This window comes from Schistocerca gregaria, chromosome 8 (genome assembly GCF_023897955.1).
Source record: "Schistocerca gregaria isolate iqSchGreg1 chromosome 8, iqSchGreg1.2, whole genome shotgun sequence".
In the NCBI taxonomy this organism is placed as follows: Eukaryota; Metazoa; Arthropoda; class Insecta; order Orthoptera; family Acrididae; genus Schistocerca; species Schistocerca gregaria.
This window is the reverse complement of record NC_064927.1, coordinates 496,750,206-496,775,143: the sequence shown is the minus strand read 5'-3', so window position 1 is coordinate 496,775,143 and position 24,938 is coordinate 496,750,206. Positions and strand designations below refer to the sequence as shown.

The window sequence follows — 24,938 nt, the reverse complement described above, 5'->3', positions numbered from 1 at the left end:
TACAACATGCCTGTCATGCAGGGCAGCCTGTATGCCAGGGACAGGAAAAACTCATTTTTGCGCTATCTCCGGCACTATTGGAGCTAGGAGGTTATAAACCACACAGTGCTCATACACATGCCACTTGCTGTTTCTCTACCAAATTTGGTTGAGATCGATCCAGGGATTTGGAAGGGGATTATGGACAGATATATACTCTGCTTTATATACATAACAGATAACAGTAGCAGAAACAGGTACAGTGAGGGTGAGTTCCCTTGAAGGTGGTGGGTTACCTGGGGATGTTGAGCACCTCATTGAGTGCCCAAGACAGTGAGTCCTCCGTGATGTTGCTGATGGCGAGTGTGATGGCGTAGCCCTGCCTCTGGGCCTGCGCCATATTGAGCAGCTGGTCCCCACCAGCGGCACCCCTCTGGCCGTGGCCTCCTGAGTGCTCAGCAGGCCACCGTGTGTAATGAACACCCGCACGTTCTTGTGTGCTGGAAAATAAGGGATGTATACGTTTCAACCTCCGAATCTTGTAGAACATTAAACATATTTTGTCACCAGTAGTTTCATTCTTAAATGTTCATTTCTAATATGACTGAACAGTGTGTGAAAGTGTCCTTAATTTTCATTTTTTCACTATTACAGCATTGTTTAATTTTCTAATAATGGTGTACATTATGTTATGAAGAGGGGATTTCTGTCCATTCCTCCCTAATTATTCTGACTGGTGGATAAAGAGTGTAGGGCGCATTGACTTACGTTTGACATGCAAGATCTGATGAGAAAAAGCAATAATACCACTGTCCAGTGCGAATCTGGATGCTGTATGAGGACTTATGCAAATACTGTGCTGTGTGGAAAGTGCATACACGCAGCAGAGACGAACTGAGAATTATTCTAGTGCCGGTGCAGGCAGTAAATGGGGAAATCTACTTGCGTAACTGACTTTGAAAAAGGTTTGATTGTTCTGGCACAGAGCCTGGGAAGAAGCACCTCTGAAGTGGTGAACGCGATCGATTATTCACATGTTGCCGTCGTGAGTGTCTATGGAAACCACTAGTGGCCAACAAGGTGTTTGATGTCTGTGCCATACCACAGAACATGGAGGTCGAAAGCCACTTCTGTAAACCAGGGTAGACGTCGATATGGGCCAGATGTGATGACACAGTACAGTGCTGGAGTGGACACTAGTGTTCTGGAGAACACCTTTTTTTTTTTAACACCAGTTTCTGCAGTAGACAACTCCCATGTGTCCCATTGTTGACTCAACGAAATTGTCAATTACGGTTGCAAACGGCATGGGATCGTCAAGACTGGATCTTGGATCAATGGAAACGTGTCGCAGCTTCGCATGAATCACCATCTTCTTTACAGCAGTTTGCTGGTCATGTACAGGTACACTGCCGTCCAGGTCGACGACCGATCATAACATCTACTGTGCCATTAATGCTTCCTGGCGAGGTCAGTGTTAGCTACGTCGGATATTTACCTCAGTTTCCCTGAGACCTGTGGACACCGTGGATACTATTTTCGACCGCCTGCATCCCTTGATTATTGATTTCTTCCCTGATGGTGATGATATCTTTTAGTAGAACAACCGTCAATGTCACAAGGCCAGAATCGTGCTGCAGTGGGTTGAGTAGCAAGACAGAGATGTCTTTTTCACAAGATTTGCCTGACCTGAACCTGATGAAACAGATGTAGGACGCTACCGAGCACGAATTCGACACCCACAAACCACCATCCCATGATTTACGGCAACGCCCTGTGTGGGAACATCTACGTCTACGTGAATACATTAGAGTCCGATTAATCCAAACTAATTGGGACCGGACCTTGTTCGGATTACCGATTTGCTCGCATTAGCCGGAATTACGGTGACGAGTTTCTAGAATGAAGTATACCAAGCAGATAAGTAGGTACACCATTGTAACAAATGGGAACAAGTGCGGAAACAATGGCTCACTCTCACTCACTGCCTTTGTTGTTGTGCATTGTTAAGACGTTTGTGGTGTCTGAGGTCAGTGCACTGCCAGTTGGCTAGCAAAGCGCTTGCTTATGTTAGCTATCGATCGCTGGCATGTGTAACAGTTGTACTGTATTCGTTCAGGTGTAGCGGTGTACGTGTTTTCGTCGTCAGTAAACGGAAACATACCACGTTAACTCTCAAAGAAAAACTGAATGCTTTGAAGCGGGTAGACGATGGCGAGAGTGTATCTAAACTGGCTACGGAACTGGGTGTTGGTAAAGCAATCATTTGTGATTGGAAGAAGAACCGAGTGTAGCTTGAACAGTCCTGTGCAACGTCTTAGGGAAAACACTCGAAATCAGACAGACTTTGTAACAGTCCCAGTACGATAAAGTGGATGAAGCTCTTTTCCTTTGGTTTACGCAGAAAAGAAAAACGGGAGCTCCTTTGACTGGAGCACTGGTTCAGGAGTAGGCTGTTTACGTGAACAAGTTAATGAATGGTGATGAGTCTTTTAGTGCGAGTACGTGTTGGTTTGACAGATTCAAAAAACGTCATGGAATCCATCAGCTAACAATTACCGGAGAGAAGCTTTCTTCTGACCATGATGCAGCGCAAGAATGCTTCGGTGAGTTTGAAAAAATGATAAGAGAGGGAAAGAATCCTCCCCAACAAATTTATAACGCTGACGAGAATGTCCTTAATTTTAAAAAGTGCAAAGACCGTGCGACTTTATTAGAGGGGAAGCAACGCTGCTGGTATAATCACAAGCTGCCTTTAACGCTGCTCGGCACATCTGCTAGGCCCAGAGCTTTTAAAAACTGAAACATGAAGTCCCGGACAGTATATTATCTCAACCAGAAAAAAGCATGGATGGATGGTAAGCTGTTCAAAGAATGGTTTGACGGCCAGTTTGTTCCCTTTGCTCGACGGTTTTCTGAGGAAAATCATTTGTCTCCCTATGCAATCCTTTTGATTGATAGCGCGCCATTTCGCCCCAGCACTGACGAATTACGTGATGGAGAAATTGTAGTGAAGGTTTTGCCGCCGAATATTACACCACTTCTACAGCCGATGGACCAGCTCGTACTGCAAACATTAAAACTGATTTACAGAAAACAATTTTTAAGAATACTGATCCAAGATGATAGCATTCCTTTAGTGGACAAAACAAAAACAAAAAAGACCAATGTGAAGGACGTTGTTTATTGGCAGGCAGAATATTTCAGAAAATACTCTGAGAAAATCGTGGAGAAAACTGTGGACATCTCTCGAATTTCAGCACAACGTAGTTGAAAATGAAGTGGAAAATCTATTAAAAATGATACAGACAATCGCTGCATGTGAAGAAGCTAGTGAAGGAGACGTAGACGAGTGGATGAGTTTTTGTCGTCTGAGAAGTAGGGATGAAATGTCCGCTGTATTTTAGTAAGTTTAACAGCTTTTCTATCATTGTTATGCATCGTTTAAACCTAATATTTTCTTGGCAATTTTTCTGATACATGTTTACGGTAGTGTGTAAATTAAAATAGTGTGTATGTGCAGTAGTTTATCGCACAGTTTTCCATACTTAGACTAACATTTTTCATGTCCGGATTAACCGAACGTTCCGATTACCGGGGTCCGGATTAGCGGGACTCTGCTGTATTCCACAAGGCCCCGTACGCTTCGTGGCGCAGGGTAACCCGTTGTACTCCCAGTCACTCCTTCGCTGTTCCACTCGCAAATAGATCGAGGGGAAAATGACTGTCTGTAGGCCTCCGAATGGGCCTTAAACTCTCCTGTCTTATCTTCGTGGTCCTTACGCGCGATGTCCGTTGGCGGGAGCTGAATCGTTCGGCAGTCAGTTTCAAATGCCGGTTCTCTAAATTTTCTTAATAGTGTTTACACAAAAAAAACTCCGCTTTCTCTGCAGGGATTCCCATTTGAGTTCCTGAAGCATCTCCGTAACACTTAAGTGTTGTACGAACCTACCGGTAACAAATCCAGCAGTCCGCCTCTGAACTGCTTCGATGTCGAAACTTCCTGGCAGATTAAAACTGCGTGCCCGACCGAGACTCGAATTCGGGTCTTTTGCCTTTCGCGGGCGAGTGCTCTACCATCTGAGCTACCGAAGCACGACTCACGCCCGGTACTCACAGCTTTACTTCTGCCAGTATCTCGTCTCCTACCTTCCAAACTTTACAGAAGCTGTCCTGCGAACCATGCAGAACTAGCACTCCTGAAAGAAAGGATACTGGGGAGATATGGCTTAGCCACAGGCTGGGGGATGTTTCCAGAATGAGATTTTCACTCTGCAGCGGAGTGTGCACTGATATGAAACTTCCTGGCAGATTAAAACTGCCTGCCCGAGCGAGACTCGAACTCGGGACCTTTGCCTTTCGCGGGCGAGTGCTCTACCATCTGAGCTACCGAAGCACGACTCAGGCCCGGTAGTCACAGCTTTACTTCTGCCAGTATCTCGTCTCCTACCTTCCAAACTTAACTTTAAGCGCAACGGCGCCTTGTGGTGCTCTTCGAGCATCATCATCCAACATAAACACGGTACCACACTACACAGAGACCCACCCATTACGGTCAGCTACACTTATTAGATACGCTTACGACACACGTCATTCACATTTCGAGAAGCACCAGGGCCACTGTGCTCGACGGACAGAAACATCTTTGCAAATAGGTGCCTGAACCTGCCCTTTGGGACGTATGACCCAACGATTTTGGGATCAGTGTTGGCCTAAGGTCGTGGCAGTTGAGCTCAGGATCAGCGAGTTGGGGGAGACCAAAGCACTGGATCACAGGCCAGATCCAGGTTGCCCTCGATTTCCAAAGTCTTGTAGCTACCAGGACTCCCTCGTCCCGTTGTATCCGTGAGTACATCCATTCGGATAAGGCCACCGACGCCTGATTCGTAAGTCGTACATAGTAAAGCGATAATGACGAGTTTTGCTGTCGACTATCACGGATTATAGAAGCAGATAATCACTAAGGAAAATGGTGTCTAAGGGTAGCCGTAAGAGATCAGTACAAGGAATAAACGTAAAGTTTCAGTTTTGACGACGAAAAAAAAGATAAAATAGAGCTTCAAATATTCGTGTTTGTGATGTTGTTAGTCCTGATCTACCGGGTGGTTATAATTAACATTTCCCTACTTAACACGTTACAACACGAAAACTAATTACCATACAGGTACCAAACTTGGTAGCATTAATGTCCAAAGTATGGGGTGCATGATTTCCATGCGTCATAGCGCCACCGTCCAGTTCCAACAATGGCCGCCAGGTGCTGTTATCAGTCATCGTGATTCATAGTCTCACACACCTGAGCAGTCGCAGTGCACTTGTTGAAGTGTGAGCATGACTTTGGACCAAAGAAGCAGGGCATTACTGGTGAAGCTGTATTATCAAAACAACAGTAATGTTGCAGCTGCACTTAGAGAATGCCGACAGCTGAAAGGCTTACAGAATGGTCCTCTTTCTCCAGCTTCCATGCAGAGCATGATGAAGTTCGAGTCAACTGGAGAACTGGGCGTCGTTCGGGGAAGAGGCCGGCGACTGGTTGCACCACCGGTGGTTGGTGAGATCGCTGTCCCTATAGCAGACAACGCTGCGCGCAGTTCCCGATCATCAGGGCAGTAAGCGTGCTGTGTCAAGACAGTTGAACATCCCGTGGTCAACTGTACGGGTGTTCCTTCGAACCATTCTCAAATGGTATCCCGACAAGATCCATACCGTACAGCAGTTATCGCCACAGGACTCACAACGACGTGTTGACTTCGCTCTCCACATTCTCACAAGGATTGAAGTTGACGGGGCCTGGCCCTGCACCATCCTATGGACAGACGAAGCTCATTTTTATCTGACATGTGAGGCGAACACACAGAATTGCCGAGTGTGGGGCTCTTCATCCCCAGCCACTGTGCATGAAGTTCCTTTGTACGGTGAACGTATCACAGTATGGTGTGGCTTCACAGTTACATTCAACATTGGCCCCTTTCTTTTTTCAACAGGTTGGCCCTCAAGGAGCAAGGACATGCAGCGTGACTGGCCAACGCTACTGCGATATGCTTCGCCAGCAAGTCATTCCTGCCCTACAGGAGAGAGACGCTCTGAGTTCAACAATTTTCATGCAAGGTGGGGCCCCACCGTGCATCACTCGTGGAGTTCATCTGCTTCTCCGAAACACGTATGCATACGATCGAATCGTCAGCCGACCATTTCCAAATGCTTTGCCGGTACAGTCACGCCATCTCACTCACTGTTATTTCTGGTTGTGGGGCTACCTGAAGGACAGGGTTTACCAGGGGAACATTCACACAGGTGCTGATCTGAAGCGCAGCATATCAAGAGAGGTAGCCAGCATACCTAAGGACATGCTTCGTTCTGCTGTGCGGAAGTCAATCCCGCGCTTTCAGACTCTTGAGGACACAGATGGACGCCATATTGAGCCCCTTGTTGGGTTGTTTTTGGGGAAGCAGACCAGACAGCGAGATCATCGGTCTCTTCGGAGTAGGAAAGGATGGGGAAGGAAGTCGGCAGTGCCCTTTAAAAGGAACCATCCCGGAATTTGCCTGGAGCGATTCAGGGGAATCACGGAAAACCTAAATTAGGATGACCGGACGCGGATTTGAACCGTCGTCCTCGCGAATGCGAGTCCAGTGTGCTAACCACTGTGCCACCTCGCTCGGTTTTTGTAGCAGTAGTGGTACCGGTACGTAACAGTATGATGTACCGTAGCAGCACATTAAAAGTGTATCATATGAATTTATTCTGCATTATTTCTCTTCCCCATGTCGTTGACATTAATGCTACCTAGTTTTGTCCTCGTATGGTAATTAATTTCCGTGTTATAGCATGTTAAATAGGGAACGTTTAATTACAACCACCCGGTATTTAGCTGTGAACGAGAAACAATGTTTCTAGCGATGGATTACTTGACGAAAACGTTGGCTGTAGAAGTCTGAATTTGGGTTGTTAAGGAGGTGTTCCGCCTCGAACGTCGCTTCGTCGTCATTCAGAAAATGCCTGACACGCAGTGGTTTCCCTTATCCGAGGAAAAAGGAAGACATCACTGGATGCTAAGTCAGGACAGGAGAATGATAGCGGCAGGGAGGAGGGGGGGGGGGGGGGAGGCAAGATTTGGCAGTCGAAAGGAGCAGCATGTGTGAATTCGTTGCGCACAACGGAATGAGCCGGAGCGTTCACTTGGAGGAGAGTCGCAGCTCACAGCTTCCGACAGCGGCTCGTCCTCACGGCCTCCGGTATCCTCTTGGGGAGATTTCGGCAGTGTGCCGCTCTGACGCTTTAGCCATCATAAACATAAACTGCTAGCACCACACTGTGGCAGTCCGAATAGTGGCTCAACTTCTCCTTGCGCGATGGTGGTTCGGTTCGCCTCTTTTGGCTGCGCTGAGTCCACTTGCTCCCATTATTTGCTGTGCTCTTTTGCAGACAGTAAAGAGACACCTCATTCTGATAGGAAAGGCAGCTTTCAGAATATCCCCTGCAGATGGGTTACAACGGGACTAATTCAGTTTGTTGTAAGAATCATGCACCAATCTGTAATTTGATGGTTGGAAAAAAAGTGGCGTCTTTAAACTGTCAAACAGAAACTAAGTCAGCAAGTAATTAATTAATTCGAAATAAGAGACGAAATTTTAGATCGTGGAGTTTAAACTTCTTTATTTAAATGTATGTGTCTGTACTTAAATTGCCGAACGACTGACACCCACAATATCCTAGTGTAACGCAATCTGACTGCTCAAAGAAAGGATAACCTGACTTCAAATGGTTAATTCAAAAGAATGGCCCTGACTAAAAAGAAATGGTAGCAATAACCTATAGATTTCATTAAGCACTTACCTCACAAAAATCTTCATTATACGAACTAATGCAATACAGCGAGCGTCAATACTGCCAGCAAAATAAAAGATTCTAACTAGTAAAGTCAGTACTACTAATAGGCATTTGGTTAGGAAAGGAAAGATTTTGTTGCAAATCAAATAACGTAATTTCCTTACCTTAATAATGTGACATCCAGTTCAGACACGAATATAAATCGTCATTGACATGTAGTGCAAAGGTATATAATTACGTATAATATTCAATCTCCAAGTCGAACACGTACAGATCGTTAGCCTACGCTGACGCTTCAGACTTCTACCCTCCATAAATGCTAACTTCTCACATGTAACATCCACCATCGCTGGCTGTTCACCTCGGACTGCCCAACAGTACCTCTATCACTGCTGGCGACCAAGTTCCAGCTGCCCAACACTACTGGCGATTAACTTCCAACAACGAGTCTGACCAGCCACAGAGTCTCTTACAAAGAAAGGCGGAGTCAGAGATCCAATGCAAAGCGCTACACAGCGCTGCCAACACAGAAGCAGAGTGTGTGGTACGAGAGGTCGCTGAGCTCACGAAGGTGAGGCGGAACGCAACACGCGACTCGACAGGTGTCTCTGTGAGCGCGTCCTCCCTGCTGACGTTAGGAGTGTCGATAGTCGCCGTGAGAACTGCAAATCTCTGAATGATGTGTAAAGAAAAAATAGGTCTTGTATTAAAAAAAGGGATCGAACAGATGCTCACACTTTTTATTTGGCGTCCTTTGTGTACCTGACATGACTCAGCAGAGTGGTTTTTACAGACGGCGTGACGCAGCCACGGCACTCACCCAGTACGTCGGACTGCGGCAGCCACTTGCCCGTCTTCACGTTGGGCGGTCGGCCGGGCAGGGAGTCTTTCTCCCATTTCCACAGGACTCGCTGCTTCAGCTGCGAAAACACCTTCAGGAAGGCGGACCGCTTCTCCTCAGGCCAGTGGGCACTTTGCACGTTAGAGCCCATACTGAAGTATATCGCCCCGTCTGTAGCGTCGTCCAAAAACTTCTGTATGTCCTGCGGAAGAGGAAATCTATTGCAGCAGGGCATCTCAATGTTACCACAACTAATGGAAAACTACATGTTTATTTATTGGTCAGTTATCACGAATTTCAATTTTGCTTCTGGTACAACTTTTAATGAGTTAAAAGCGTCTAAAGGGTCAGTTGTAGTGCACTTAGTTCCGTAGTTAACGGAAAGGGTGAATGTGAACGGTGACAACACACACTGAAGGTAACTCACGTTTCAACAATTATTTCTAAACCCATGCAGACCAATACTGACTAAACAGGCGAGCACTTGAACCGGTCATTTTGTATGTTCACTTTTTTTCTTCTTTATTGAGTTTCGGCTCCCCCGGAAGGGGGCAGGCTGGCAACAGCTTAGTATGCCGCTCTTCAGCCTACAGAATTTGTTTTAAAAAGATGAAGATAATAAATAATAAAACAGGCGATAATATCGGTGACTTAAATGGCAAAATGGCAAAAAATCGTGGAACTTAAAACATAAAACAAAGGGTTGATGATGCTAATAAAATATATATGAAGCAGAGAGGTAAGAGAATAGACATACAATTAAAAAAACACGGCGACAGTTTCGTTTCTGTTCGCAAGAGATGTAAAATTTTCACCCAGCATGGTTTCAGTTCGCAACACTTTGGAAAAACGAACAACACTGAACGTTCACTTGAACAATGCATAATTTTTTTTTTACAAATATGATATACGGCAACTGAGGGCAGATGGGAGAGGGGGGGAATGTGGACAGATGACAGGAAATGAAAGGGGGGAAGGAGAGGAAAAAACGAAGTGGGGGGAGGGGGGAAAGGAGCCAATGGAGGATCAGGACCCATAGGAGGGGGGGCGGGGGCGGGTGCTGGGCAGACGTGACAGGGAGTATGGAAAGGCAGAGGAGTGGAATGCAAAAGCACTCAGGGAGGGGGAGAAAGGAGGCAGGGAGAGGTTAGGTGGGAAGGAAACAGGATGGAAGGGGGGGAGAGGGAGCCCAGCGAAAGGAGAGGAAAGGAGGGGGGTGATGATCAGGGTTGATAGGAGGGATAAATGGAGGGAGAGAGCGCACCATCTGGGACGAGGAGTTGACGGAAGCCACCTTGGGAAAGGAGATGAAGGGTGTAGAGATGGAGGGTAGGGGAGACACAACAGTGCAGGTGTGGCAGAGGGTGGGGATTGGAGAGGAGAGGAGGGGAATCAAGGCGGCGGGAGGTGTAGAGGATGCAGATATGTTCGAGGAACAGGAGCAGATGGGGGAAAGGAATGAGGTCGTAGAGGATCCGCGTGTGGATCAGAGGAGTATATGGAAAGCGAGGTGGAGTACATGGCGCTCAAGGATCTGGAGGGCCTTATAGAATTTGGGGGGGGGGGGGGGGTCTATGTTCACTTCCGTCTGTGCCCTCTATATGGTTGTGGCAGCAACACCTAGGTATTTCCGTCCTGGATACATTGGCACACTGCTCGGTATCTTCAAGTACAGGATTTTCTTAGCACGTTGAGGAATAATCATTTTACTTTGCTGCACACTTTTTCAAGTAGTTTAGGACCTTCTATGGCACAGGAAAACAAAGCCAGCAACGAAAAAGGATCAGAACAATCATCAGAGCGGTCGCAAACGTCCTCTACACTTATTGCCTGTTGCAGCCGGCACCTGATGTACTAGAATACTGACCGTGGCTCATTTTCTGATTGTTCGCTGCTGCTGTGACTCAACTGTAAACCACAAAGTGGCAATTACTTTGTTATTCTGAGTGTAATACACTGAAGCGCCAAAGAAAGTGGTATGGGCATGCATATTCAAAAACAGAGACATGTAAACAGGCAGAATACGGCGCTGCGATCGGCAACGCATTACTGTATTTGACAACAAGTGTCGGACGCAGTTGTTAGATCGGTTACTGCTGCCACAATCGGAGGTTTTCAAGATTTAAGTGATTCTGAACGCACGAGCGATGGCACATAGCATCTCCAAGGTAGTGGTGAAGTGAAGATTTTCCCGTACGACCATTTCACGAGTGTACCGTGAGTATCCGGTAAAACATCGAATCTCCGACATCGATGCGACCGGAAAAAAATCCTGCAAGAACAGGACCAACGACGGCTAAAGAGAATCGTTCAACGTGACAAACGTGCAACCCTTCCTCACAGATTTCATTGCTGGGCCATCAACAAGTGTCAGCGTGCCAGCCATTCAATGAAACATCATCGATATGGGCTTTCGGAACCGAAGGCTCACTAGTGCAGTCTTGATGAATAGACGAGCAACTGAAAGACATACATCACGTGCGTGCTGAAGTCATGTGGAAGCGGCAGCTACAGTTTGCTGATTCGTGGTTCACACTTTCGCCACACGGACCAGCCACGGGTAACTGACGTGTACAAATACTATCAGAAGAAACGCTAATATCAGAAACAGCATTAAATTCAATTTTTCCTCCCACACTAGCACTAGTTAAAAACAGGTAATTTTTAATATTTGGATCTAAACAGGAACCAGGTTATCGCTTTGTTGCGTCCTCACCACAGTAATGTTCACTGCCTTCCAGAGAAACACTTACTAGCTTTCCACCTAACAAATGTGATTTATGCGTTTACAGTTACTCTTAGCACTTACTATTAATATACCCTTTTTCACTGTGTTTTGTATGCCTCTTTTCAGCACGAGTCGCAAACTTGTTTTGACTTCAGCATTACAAAGTTGTAAGCCATTTCAGGGTGTATGAAAGGCTGTAATACCATGTAAAAACACTATTGAGAAAATTTAGAGAGCCAGCATTTGAAGTTGATTGCCGAACGATTCTACTGCCAGCAACATACATTTGCGAATAAGGACCACGATTATAAGATACGAGAAATTAGGGCTGATATGGAGGCATATAGACAGTCGTTTTTGCCTCGCTCTGTTTGCGAGTGGAACAGGAAAGGAAATTATAAGTAGTGGTACAGGGTACCCTCCGCCACGCACCGTACGGTGGCTTGTGGAGTTTCTACGTAGACGTAGATGTAATATGGTAACGTTTTTGCGAACACTTGTCCGTTCGTCAGTTGCCTCTAGTTTAGCGCCAGAAGTTTCCAGTTTTACGTCGAATAACACATTTGAACTCAGCAACTTTGGAAGCAGGTAGAGTCACTTTAGACCCTGTATGTTATACGTGTTTCCAGGTTTCTTTGATACGAGAAATCGACATTGAGCCGTGGCGGCTGGCGCTAGGGTGTTCTATTTGCATGGCTGATCTCGATATTCGGCTGTCTCACTATCTTTGACTGCTCCCCCCGGCAGGTTTTCCGGGTGAACGTGTGACGGGAAAGTCTCCGGTCGGCGTTCAAAGATCCAGCTTGTGCTGAAAGCAAGCCCCACGTCGCTAACAGTGGTGCACGGGCCTCGCCGTGCTCGCCGCCCTTGTCTTTTGTCGCTCCGGATGTACGGTGCCGATCATTGGGCGCTTTGACGTGCAAAATAGTGGTGGGTTCGTCGTCTCACGCTAAACAGCTTCCCAGCTCGTGATTTGCAAGCTCCAAGTTATTTTGCGTTTCACTAAGAAGACTGTTGAAACTTATTGTGGCATGGGTAGCTGGCGGAGATGGTTCTGAACTTGGTTCCACAGTGGCTATTTTAAGAAGGCTGATGTTCCTTATCATCTGTGGAGTGTGTGTTTTAAGCGGTTTAAAATGCAAATTTTAACTTGTTTTAGGACATATTGACCGCTTTGGGACTGGTTGCGGTTGTGTACGCGCCCGGGAGACGTAGGTTAATGGTTTAACCATCTGTCACGGCAGCATTTGGTATGTTTATTTAATGTTGAAAGTGCTCTAAGGCAACTGTAAGCGATCTCTAAGCTTCCTGCTAATTTACTGGGAGACGGGTAATGTTATAGTACTGATCCATAAGAATTTGGGGCCATGCTTAATATATTCGAGTGTGGCTGTGATTTGACCTTGTTTTCATTGCAAATACAGGGTGTTTCAAAAATGACTGGTATATTTGAAACGGCAATAAAAACTAAACGAGCAGCGATAGAAATACACCGTTTGTTGCAATATGCTTGGGACAACAGTACATTTTCAGGCAGACAAACTTTCGAAATTACAGTAGTTACAATTTTCAACAGCAGATGGCGCTGCAAGTGATGTCCAAGATATAGAAGACAACGCTGTCTGTGGGTGCGCCATTCTGTACGTCCTCTTTCTGCTGTAAGCGTGTGCTGTTCACAACGTGCAAGTGTGCTGTGGACAACATGGTTTATTCCTTAGAACAGAGGATTTTTCTGGTGTTGGAATTCCACCGCCTAGAACACAGTGTTGTTGCAACAAGACGAAGTTTTCAACGGAGGTATAATGTAACCAAAGGACCGAAAAGCGATACAATAAAGGATCTGTTTGAAAAATTTCAACGGCCTGGGAACGTGACGGATGAACGTGCTGGAAAGGTAGGGCGACCGCATACGGCAACCACAGAGGGCAATGCGCAGCTAGTGCAGCAGGTGATCCAACAGCGGCCTCGGGTTTCCATTCGCTGTGTTGCAGCTGCGGTCCAAATGACGCCAACGTCCACATATCGTCTCATGCGCCAGAATTTACACCTCTATCCATACAAAATTCAAATGCTGCAACCCCTCAGCGCCGCTACCATTGCTGCACGAGAGACATTCGCTAACGATATAGTGCACAGGATTGATGACGGTGATATGCATGTGGGCAGCATTTGGTTTACTGACGAAGCTTATTTTTACCTGGACGGCTTCGTCAATAAACAGAACTGGCGCATATGGGGTGCCAAAAAGCCCCATGTTGCAGTCCCATCGTCCCTGCATCCTCAAAAAGTACTGGTCTGGGCCGCCATTTCTTCCAAAGGAATCATTGGCCCATTTTTCAGATCCGAAACGATTACTGCATCACGCTATCTGGACATTCTTCGTGAATTTGTTTCGGTAGAAACTGCCTTAGACGACACTGCGAAAACCTCGTGGTTTATGCAAGATGGTCTCCGGCCACATCGCACGGCTGACGTCTTTAATTTCCTGAATGAATATTTCGATGATCGTGTGATTGCTTTGGGCTATCCGAAACATACAGGAGGCGGCGTGGATTGGCCTCCCTATTAGCCAGACATGAACCCCTGTGACTTCTTTCTGTGGGGACACTTGAAAGACGAGGTGTTCCGCCAGAATCCAGAAACAATTGAACAGCTGAAGCAGTACATCTCATCTGCATGTGAAGCCATTCCGCCAGACACGTTGTCAAAGGTTTCGGGTAATTTCATTCAGAGACTACGCCATATTATTGCTACGCATGGTGGATATGTGGAAAATATCGTACTATAGAGTTTCCCAGACCGCAGCGCCATCTGTTGTTGACAATTGTAACTACTGTAATTTCGAAAGTTTGTCTGCCTGAAAATGTACTGTTGTCCCAAGCATATTGCAACAAACGGTGTATTTCTATCGCTGCTCGTTTAGTTTGTATTGCCGTTTAAAATATACCGGTCATTTTTGAAACACCCTGTATTTGCGCTGCAGGCCGTTTGTGAAGTCTGCTCGTTTCGTGGCGTCGGTGCTCTTATGGATTCTTGTCAGGACCGCACATTGTGAGGCCGGTTCTACTATATACAGTGTGGTCAGAAAATGTGTGAAATGCTTGTAGGGATGTTGCAGGGCAGGTTGTACTGAGACATAAATGTTGATAAAGAAATTCGATGCGTTGCTCCGTTTCCGAGTTATTTAGCATTGAAGTTAGCGATTGAGATGGTCGCGTGCGTAAATTCAAGTTCCAGCTGACGAGACAGAGCACTGCTTGGGCAACGCCGCCCCTGGCAGGCCGCCTGAATATGAGCGCGCGTCGCCCCGATTGGCTAAATTCTGTGCTAAATAACTCGGAAAGGAAGCAACGTATCGAATTTATTTATTAACATTTATGCCTCAGTACAACCAGCTGTGTAACATCCCTAAAAGCATTCCACACATTTTCTGACCACCTTGTGTACTTATATACAGCCTGCTGGTGGGCCTGTGCACAAGCCGTGTGGAGAGAACGCTCGTGTTGCCTGCCGGCCGTAGCGTCATTGCTTCCAAATACTGCTGTGGGCCTTAACGCTGTTCTCTAAAGTTAAGTGCCATTTGGGAATCATTCTGAGTCAGTATGTCCGTTAGTTAAGTGAGACCACTTTGTTAATATTAGCGTTTCTGTAAGTCATATTACTAGCCATTCTTAGTTAACACTTATGTTATTTATGTGCTTTAATGAATGTGCAACATATTTTTCCTGTGTGCCAGATTTACAACCTTGGTTGGCCCACTTTCCATTTTCAGTATAAGCATGTTTCAGTGTGGACCTTCATGTGGGCAGTTCAGTTTTATTAAGCTTTAAGATATTTGTGTTTTTTTTACTTTAATAAAGTTGTGGTATTATGTGGCTGTGTAACTTTGGGTTGGAAGTGTATAGTGTTACTAGTCTTTTGAGATATGGTTAATCAAGAACGATTGTTTATGATTGATTGATTATTCAGCGTGCCTACTGTCTATGTTTTTGGTTGCAGATGCAAAATACGATTCTTATTCGTGTGCATGCAATTCAATTAAAGTGAAAATTTGTTTATTGCATCAGTAAGAGAGCAAATGTCCGAACTGAAGTTTGTAATAAAGTCGGTTTGAGTCAAATTTAAATTGAAAAACAATCACAAGCATACTCATCACCAGTCATGCCGCGCTTCCTATTTTCTTTAAATAACTGTGGTGAGATTGTAATTTTGATTTTCTAAAGAATTGAGCAGTACCATGGTTCAGTCATAGAGCTGGCTAGAATCTAATAATAAGACGTCCAGAGTAGATCAGATCATAAACGCACAGATAGATCTGTGGATCTTTTCAAGAGGTGATCGAGCTGTGCACGAGCGATGGCACATATGGCGGCATACATTCACTTATGTAGTACCAAAACTGCACACCAAGAGATCTCGAGTGCTGTCGCCAGCTTGCTGTGTGTGTCCTAGGACAGGATGTGTGACGCTCCTAGCTGCGTCGACTAGTAGGGGACAGCCTCTCGTAGTGACGTCTCTAGTTCCTGCAGCTGTTTGGAGAGAGCCACGTGATGCATACTGTCGCTAAGGAGGCAGTGTGGGCCGGAGTGGCCGAGCGGTTCTAGGCGCTTCAGTCTGGAACCGCGCTACCGCTAAGGTCGCTGGTTCGAATCTTGCCTCGGGCTTGGATGTGTGTGATGTCCTTAGGTTAGTTAGATTTAGGTAGTTCTAAGTTATAGGGGACTGATGACCTCAGAAGTTAAGCCTCATAGTGCTCAGAGCCATTTGAAGGCAGTGTGCTCTAGAATTCCCATTGGCCCACTCCCAGCTACTGTGTTCACCTTCTCATCTGACAGGAGGTACTTGGGTCTTATGTCTGGCACTGCTCACAGTTTTTTTTGTCACTAAATACCTCATGCAAAGAAGCTGTCAGTCACTTTTCCTCTATGATAACGTTCATTTTGTCATCTGTACTGATACCGACTGTGATGGTCTTGAAGTGATTTGTCACTTTGTATAAATGTGTACCATTCTCATCCTTAGATGTATATATAAGTTAACATGTTTTCATGCATTCCGGTTCCCGTCAAACTTATTGACAACCTCCTTCACCTGAACAACTCCCTCCACCCACTTCCCACAGCTGAAGACATCATCTGCTGTATGATCACAGTTCTTCAAAACATTCATACTTTCCAGAGGCCATGCACCCTACACCAAATTTTCCTTGCTCCCCACTCGGTCTTCTACCTCGACACACAAGCCACCTATTCCCACAACCAGGTTCACATTCTTTTCACCCATCCAAGCCACCCATCCCCATCATCCCTTCTCTCCCTAAATCATGGCGTGAAGGCAGTGTAATATCCTCTCCTTGTCAGCCAACAAACACCTCTTCATTTACACCCTCTCCCAACAACACATTGGTGCACTCATCCTGAATGAAACTTTCCCTCAACCTCATCATACTATCTGCACCTTACCACACATCCTCCCCTGAACAGATAATCTGGTCCCCATGGTCTGAGGCAGAGTTGCTATTGGTCACCAAAAGAACATGTCTGTTCAACCACAACCCCTCTACAAACTTCTACCAAACACTTTATTCTCACTCTCTTCCTCAAAACCATAATTGTTACCTGTTCCACTATCTATATCGCACCACATCATCTCATTCCATACAACTTCCTCACCCAAAAAGACAATGTCTTTTCAATACATATTATTGGCACTGACCTTGCCATTCGTAGCCAGTCTCATGCTGAACTCTGGCAATGTAATCGGTTTACTGACTCCCTCTGTGATGATATAGCCCCTCTCCCACTTGCCCTGAAAACATTTCCACTCCTTATGTTATCCTCACCCTTCCTAACCTCCTTGGGCACATTACTGCAGCAATCCCTGACCCTACTGGAAGTGACCCTCTCCATGTCCTACTTACCATCCCCTACACCACACACCCTACCTGTGCACCCACTCCCCCTGCCTCTCGCAAACACATCCAGAACTACACCTGTACCAACTGAGATGCCCAAAGATAATTCATTGCTACCGAACTCGGAAGCCATCCCTTATCCTTGCAGCACCCCAATGACATCCACTGTGCTGCCACCTACGTACAATAGACCATGTCAAACGCTATAGTTCATTACATTCTGACGAAACTCATCTATCCACCCAGTCTCATGCTTCCTCCACATACTCTTCTGCTCCTCTGTGAATCCCATCGCCTTTAGCAATCTTTCCTTCATATCCATGACCAAGACACACTTACACGCCACCGACAACTACAACGACACATCCGACTTCTGCTGAAACAACAATAGTGCTCCCACCTACCCACTTCCACTCGATAATCACCCTCCCTCTGTAGACTTAAGCAAAGCCAACCACTTTGAGGCCTGCTTCTCTGACACCTTCACCACCCCAGATGAACCCCATTCCTATCACTCCTTACTCTTGACAGTCCATGAGAATACCAACACTTCTCTCCCATCCCTCACTCCAAGCTTCCAGTACCTCGATAACATCCTACAGATAGAATCAATACTTCAGTAACAACACAAGATATTCAACAGATACTCTATCACAAAGACAACACAGCTCCTAGTCATGATTGGATCACTACAGACACCTGAAGGAATGACCCACTCCTTCCTGGAAATCCTTGCCACCCTTTAAAATGTAATCCTACCCATAGGTATTTATCCTGAGAGATGGAAAACCTCTTGAATCTTCCTCTTCTTCAAACCTAATACGAAAACAGGCCTCTAACACCTCCTTCTACAATCCCATCAACTACACTCCCATGTTCAGCAAGGTCTTTGAGTGCATTCTATCCCGACATACCCATAAACACTTATAACACCTATCCAGTTTTGTGTATCAGTGTGTTTTCTGTCCCAACTTTACCTCTGAAGACCAACTCCTGTACCTTATTCATCTCCTGTTCCGCCAAACAAAATCGCAAATCCGCCGTTTTTGTCTCCTTCGATTTTGAGAAAGCTTATGACCATGTATGGCATCCTGGAGTCCTCTTTAAGCTCACTTTCCATAAATTATGTCCGCCTCATCACCTCCTTTCTGTCTAACCAGCCATGTTATGTCACCATCAACAACACCAACTCCTGTATCTTCCATCACACTGCAGATGTGCCCCAAGGTTCTGTCATCTCAACTCTACTGTATGTCATCTACACTGCCAATATGCCAAAGCCCTCTCCTCCTGTTCATCTGCTCCAGTATGCCAATTGCCTTCCTTGCCCTTTATCATACCCTCCAGAAATCCCAACGATCCCTGCAGCTCCATCTCAATCAGTTCACCGACTGGTGCAACAAGTCGCTCCTTAAAATCAAGTCTACCAAAATGCAGGGAATAAACATCTGAACCACCCCAAGCTTCCATTCCCATGACTCATACCCTACCATTTACGACTCCTTTTGAGTTAACTGACACACTAAAATACCTTGGATTAACACTTGATCGCCAGCTAGCATGGAAGGCCCATTTACTAACTATTCTACACAAAGCCCACAATACAATAAAATTACTAAAACTACTAACCAGCTGAAATTGGGATTGCACCCTTCCAAAATCCTCCACACCTACAAAGTCCAGATCTGACCATCCTCTGCTACAGAAATGTGACATGGATTTCCACTCCTCCCTCCTTTTATCATGCCCTACAGATCCTTGAACGCCACACACTTTGTCTAGCCTCTCAGATCTGCTTAACCTCCCCACCTGCATCCTCTATCAACTTATAAAATTCACCAGCCTATTCTTCCAACTCGAATGCCTCCAAATATCCTACATTACCTGTAAACTCGACACTACCCACCCCCAAGTTTCGCCATGTTCGTTGATCGTGATACTCCATCGCGCCTCTGCCACCATACTCCCCAGCACTACACCTCGATATTCTGCACATCCTCTCCCAATGAAACTTTAATGGCCTTCCCTTACCCAACCATGAAATATGCTCTAATATATATCCATTGTACCAGCTCCCTTCTCTTCCAAGCCTGTTCATACGCTTTTAAAATCTTGGTTCAAAACTCCATCCCTCTCTTCCGCAGCCATCCTCCAAACTTTCACCTACACAAACCCCTCCTATACACTACCCTTAAATGCTGCATTCCCCTGTATATCCTCCTCCCTAGCAGTCTACGCCCAACTATCTCTTCAGTCATCTATGTATCTCTTGTAATTAGTCACATTTCGGCCTTTCCGTTTTACTTTATGCAATTGTCGATCTGTTTTTGTATCTTTGTGTGCAACACCCATTTTCCATTCATCTATATCTATACTTTAATCACTGAAACAATCTTTCATATTTTCTCCTATGCAACTACAGATCTGTCTTTTTACAAATGTTTCAACTGCCATGTCCAACATATAACTCCTCTCATGTGGTTGAAGGGTGGCAAACTGTATCCACTGACAGGGCAGCCACTGCCCATAAGGGGTGGAGGGAAGAAATAACAATAAAGAAAAGAAGAGATGCATCCTGTGAGGGCTGACTATGAACAAGGTTGGCTTGTTTGATAGCTTCCACCTGTCCCACACATTGATTATTATAAATATATTGCCTGAAAATTCTGTTGGACTAGGTCCTCCAGAGGAGAAGTGTGGATGAATGTTTGAAATACCTGCCAGGACAATAATAGCAGTATGCTGAGGGAGCCAAGCGTGAGCCACTGGGTATTTTAAACTCAGAGAAGTTTTGAAATTCCTACTATTTTTTAATTTGGGCTAAAGTTAGTGTGGTTCATGCATTTTCAGATTTCCTCATTATTTTATCAGAAGAATGGTGGACGTTACTGCATTGTCACCACAAACAACATGTTAGTGGTGAAATTACAGTTTCCCGCAATTTTTAACTTGTACGAGTGGGATCTTCGGTTCTAGACTTCAGAATTGGTGCCTGTAACCGGCAGGGGAGGTGGAATGGTGCAGTGGCAACGGGAAGGGAGGCGCCAGTTCCACCATAACGGAATTTGAATTTCCTGCAATTTTTAACTTGGGACATTTGGTTCCTTGGATTCTAAACTTGCGATTTTCTGCCTGTCGTCTCTGGCTATGTGACGATACCTGACGTGTATACAGCCATGTGTGTGGTGGGAGGGGAGGGGGGCGAGACACTGAGGAGTCTGGAGCTCTTGTGAGCATTGTGACCATGGTAGGGGGTTTCCAGTCTGCTATATTGAATTTTATACGAGTAACCTGGCAACTGTGCAAGATTTGCTCGTACCTTCAGATCCGTCTTCTTGAATTTGGAGAACCCACTGAGACAAGTGACCTCGCAACCATGGGCATCTGAATTTCCTGTCAATTCACACTTAGTAGAAGTGAGCTGTATTGACGGAGGGGTGTCCTCAGTTCCGTCATCCTGGATTCTTTACTTAAGACAAATGGGCTGTTTTGAATTTCCTGCTATTTCACAAATAGGGCAGTTGTCTTGAAAGCCTCTTCGGGCTTGCTGCCTGATCCTAGAATCAAGTTGATTGAGTAGTTCGGCAATCCGACTGTCCGCCATCTTCGGGAGTACGCTGCCGCTGCTGCTGAGTCCTGCTGAAAACTGAGATAAAAGCTGCAGGCTGCCGCCCTATTAGGATGACCGTACCATACACTGCTCACCGCACTTGCTGCCATCCAAGACTGGGCAGGTGGCGGCGCCGTTATCAGAACACCGGCGGTAACGACATATCGCACTCGGAGACCACTTTCACACCTGGACTGGCTCCATAGAACCCTATTTTGATGCGGACTATTGTAGGGATCCACACCCTGCTACAAGGTAAGCCATAGTCGCTATTAATCAATTTGTCTGTCAAATCACCTCTTTTTAAAGATGGTCTCAAGAACCGGAAGTGTTGGGAACTACCTCAGTCTCGTCAAATTTCTCTCGTTTAAGCAATGTTCTGCTACAGCCGAGTTGCCCTGCTGTTGTAGCCTCGTATGACGCTGATGTTCCACGTGCCTGTCCTGAACTGTGCGAATTGAGCGGCAGATGTAAGCCCCTTCCACACTGCCACAGAATTTGATATGTGCCAGGCTACCTAAGCCCCAAATTATCTTTCGCAGAGCTGAGTGGTGCCCTAGTCTTGAAATTAGGTTGGCAGACAACTTGATTAATAGAAACAATGAATCTCCTCTTGGCAGGACGTAGCCAGCCAGCGTGTGAAAATAGTCTTTGAGTGTGATATATGGTTGCCGCCGGTGTTCTACAAAGTGCGGCGCCACCTGGCCAGTCTTGGAGGGCAGCAACTGAGGTGGGCGCCGCATGCGCCACATACGGTATGGACACCTTTATAAGACGACGTTCTGCAGCCTTGGTATCTCCCCTCCTTCTCCCAGAGAGGATTTTAAACCTTCCCCCCCCCCCCTATGCCCCCCCCCTGAGACCATGCACCCCATCGTTGCCTCTTTCCTTCCCACATCCCTCCCTACCTGGCCCTGTTCACCGCCCCCACCCATTTCCCGCCCCCTCCCTCCCTTCTTCTGGTCTCCCTCATCTCCTTGCGCCTGGCATATCCTCCGTTTTGATCGTCGTCAGTGTGCCACGTTAGTGTTGTGTTTAGTGCTGTTTCTCCTGTGCATCAAGAGTTGTTATTTTAAATGTGTGCTGCCTTGAGGTTCGCTGTCAGTGTGTTGTTATGTGCTACGCCATCCATTGATGCTTTTATGCTCTGGTCATACTGTGCCTTGTGTTCTTTTAATTGTCCCAGTGTGTCGTTTTTTTGTGTGCACTGCTTTCTTTGCGGTTTTTATCTCCATTTCACAGTCGCCACTTTTTTGTCTGTTGCCTTCCATGATGTTCCCCGTTTGTTTTATATCTATGTTCACCATATTCTCTCCTTTGTATATTTTTAACTGTCTTCTATTGTTTGTTCTATGTCTTTCGGTTGAAGAGCAGCGCATATGTTGCTGCCAGCCCCCCCTGATGGGGGATTGAAATGCAATAAAGAAAGAAAAACGCCTTGGTATCAGTTTTTAGCGGGATTCAGCAGCAGCAGCAGCAACAGTATCGTTCTCTTGAAAATGGTGAACAGCTGGATCGCCGAAATATTGAATCAAGCTGATTGTAGGATCTGGCACCAAACCGGATGAGACTCTGAATGCTTATCACGCTGTGAAAGCCAACGAAGTCAGGGGCCAATTTTCCTCTGTTCACTGACACATCAGATTGGGAGGGGGCGGAAATCTAGCAACATTCCACGGCATTGTCATCCGAAACGTGGTATGAACGCAGCTTGTGCTCGTAATGGTACAGGTCCTCTACTCTTCACTCACCAAGTTTTGTCAGACATGACAAATAATTTGCTATTGTGTTTGTTGTTTCACTGCAACTGTTTGAATTATTCTACTGCATGAATCGTGTAAAATTTTAGGCTGCCATTTTTTAGATTCCGTCCAAACAAATGTAGTAATTTCGGCTGCATCCTCAATTCCATTGTGTCTACTTGTACTCTGAGGTGCTGACAAGCTGCCAAACGCTTGGAACAATATATATGTACTCAGTAAGTGACATCGTAACAGATTAGCGAATTATGAAGTTTGATAAAGTGAATTTCCGTTGGGTTTGGTTTACGTTCTGTACCAAGTACATGTGACAGGGGGTAAGATAAAGCAACAGTTTGAATCAGAAACCGGACACTGAATGGACAGCAGCTGCGCCAGAGAGGCCCAGATTTAACTTTCGTCTCTACCCAGATGGTGCTCGTGCTCCAAAACTGGGTCTGAGTGTTCTAAATGAAAATCGGTACGGACATTAACGGCCTCATCTAGCAACTTGGTGACTTGTGCTTTGTCACTGACACCGGGACATATGCGCAACTCCTTCCTGAGTCGTTTACTTTAAACGATATTCCTTAACCGTTCCAAGACACAGTGTACGACATTTCTGCAAGTATTTGATGTCTAATGTTTTAAGGTGTGTAACTAAACTGATTCATTTTATGACAAGTAGCTTATGAATCAATGCACTCCATTCTTCTCAGATATAAACGAAAAGCAGGTACGCACGACATATGATTTTCGAAAACGCGCTAAGGGGCAAATTAAAAAAAAAGAAAAACTTAGCTGGAGGATAGGTTTTCGTCACGTTAACCATTGCATATTTTCTCTAGAGTTTTCCTATTTAATAACTCCTGTTTCCCTCTGCACCGGTGTTAAATATGCAGACAGATATTTAATAATGAGACAGACATTCGAAAGACAGTGCCAGAGGTTCTCTATAGAAATATTGCAGGTATAAAAAAAGACGCATGGATTTGATAATATTTCAGTACGAATGATTTAGGCCACAAGGATTACTGTACAAAACACATTTTAAATAACTACTGTAAGAGGAAACCAAGCAGGGAATATAATTACTAAAATATATATGTTCAAAGAACAACATATGAACTGAGATGACAGAAATCATGGGAAACCTCCTAAAATCGTGTCGGATATTCTTTTTCCCGGCGTAGTGCAACAACCACACATGGCATGGACTCCACAAGTCGTCAGAAGTACATTGCGCAAACACTGAGCCATGCTGAGTCTATAGTGTTGCATAATTGCGAAAATATTAGCGGTGTAGGACTTTGTCCACGAACTGACCTCTCGGTTATTTCACATAAATGTTCCATGAGTGGTCAGATCATTCGCTCGAATTGTCCTCATGATCTCTTCAAACAAATCACGAACAATTTTTTCCCAATGATACGGAACATTGTCATTCGTATAAATTTAATCTTTGTTTGGGAACATGAAGTCCACGAGTGGCTGCGAGTAGCCGAACGTAACCGTTTCCAGTAGAAGATCGGTTCAGCTGGGCCAGAGGACCCAGCCCACTCCATGTAAACACAGCCCACACCATTTTGGAGCCACAACCACCTTGCACAGTGCCTTGTCGACAACTTGGGTCCACGGATTCATGGGGACTGCACCACACTCGAGTCCTACCATCAGCTCTTACCAACTGAAAATGGGAGTCACGTGACCAGGCCATGTCTTCACAGTCACCTAGCGTCCAACCGACTTGGTCACGCGCCCGGAGGGGGCGCTGAAGACGATATCGTGCTGTCAGCAAAGGCATTCGCGTCGATCGTATGCTGCCATACCTCATTAACACCAACGGATACGTTCCTCGTGCGTTCGTTCCACAATGATTCCTGGGGTTATTTCACGCAGTGTTGCTTGTCTGTTAGCACCGACGAGTCTACCCCAACTCCGCTGCTCTCGGTCGTTAAGTGATGACCGTCGGTCGTTGGGCTGTCAGTGGCGAGGGGTAATGCCTGAAATTTGGTTACGCTCTTGACACTGTGCATCTCGGAGCACTGAATTCCCTAACGATACTACCGACATCTGTACAGGGTGTTACAAAAAGGTACGGCCAAACTTTCAGGAAACATTCCTCACACATAAAGAAAGAAAAGATGTTATGTGAACATGTGTCCGGAAACGCTTACTTCCCATGTTAGAGTTCATTTTATTATTTCTTTTCAAATCACATTAATCGTGGAATGTAAACACACAGCAACAGAACGTACCAGCGTGACTTCAAACACTTTGTTACAGGAGGACACATG

General features: G+C 45.7%; 1 protein-coding gene across 1 annotated transcript in view; it reads right to left on the bottom strand.

Annotated features, from left to right (window-relative positions):
- LOC126284861 (UDP-glycosyltransferase UGT5-like) overlaps positions 1-24,938 on the bottom strand; it is a 91,944-nt gene that overhangs the window by 16,819 nt on the left and 50,187 nt on the right. The window contains 3 exon segments of the mRNA XM_049984097.1: positions 276-399; positions 402-479; positions 8,630-8,852. Coding sequence (XP_049840054.1) covers positions 276-399; positions 402-479; positions 8,630-8,852 — 425 coding nt within the window.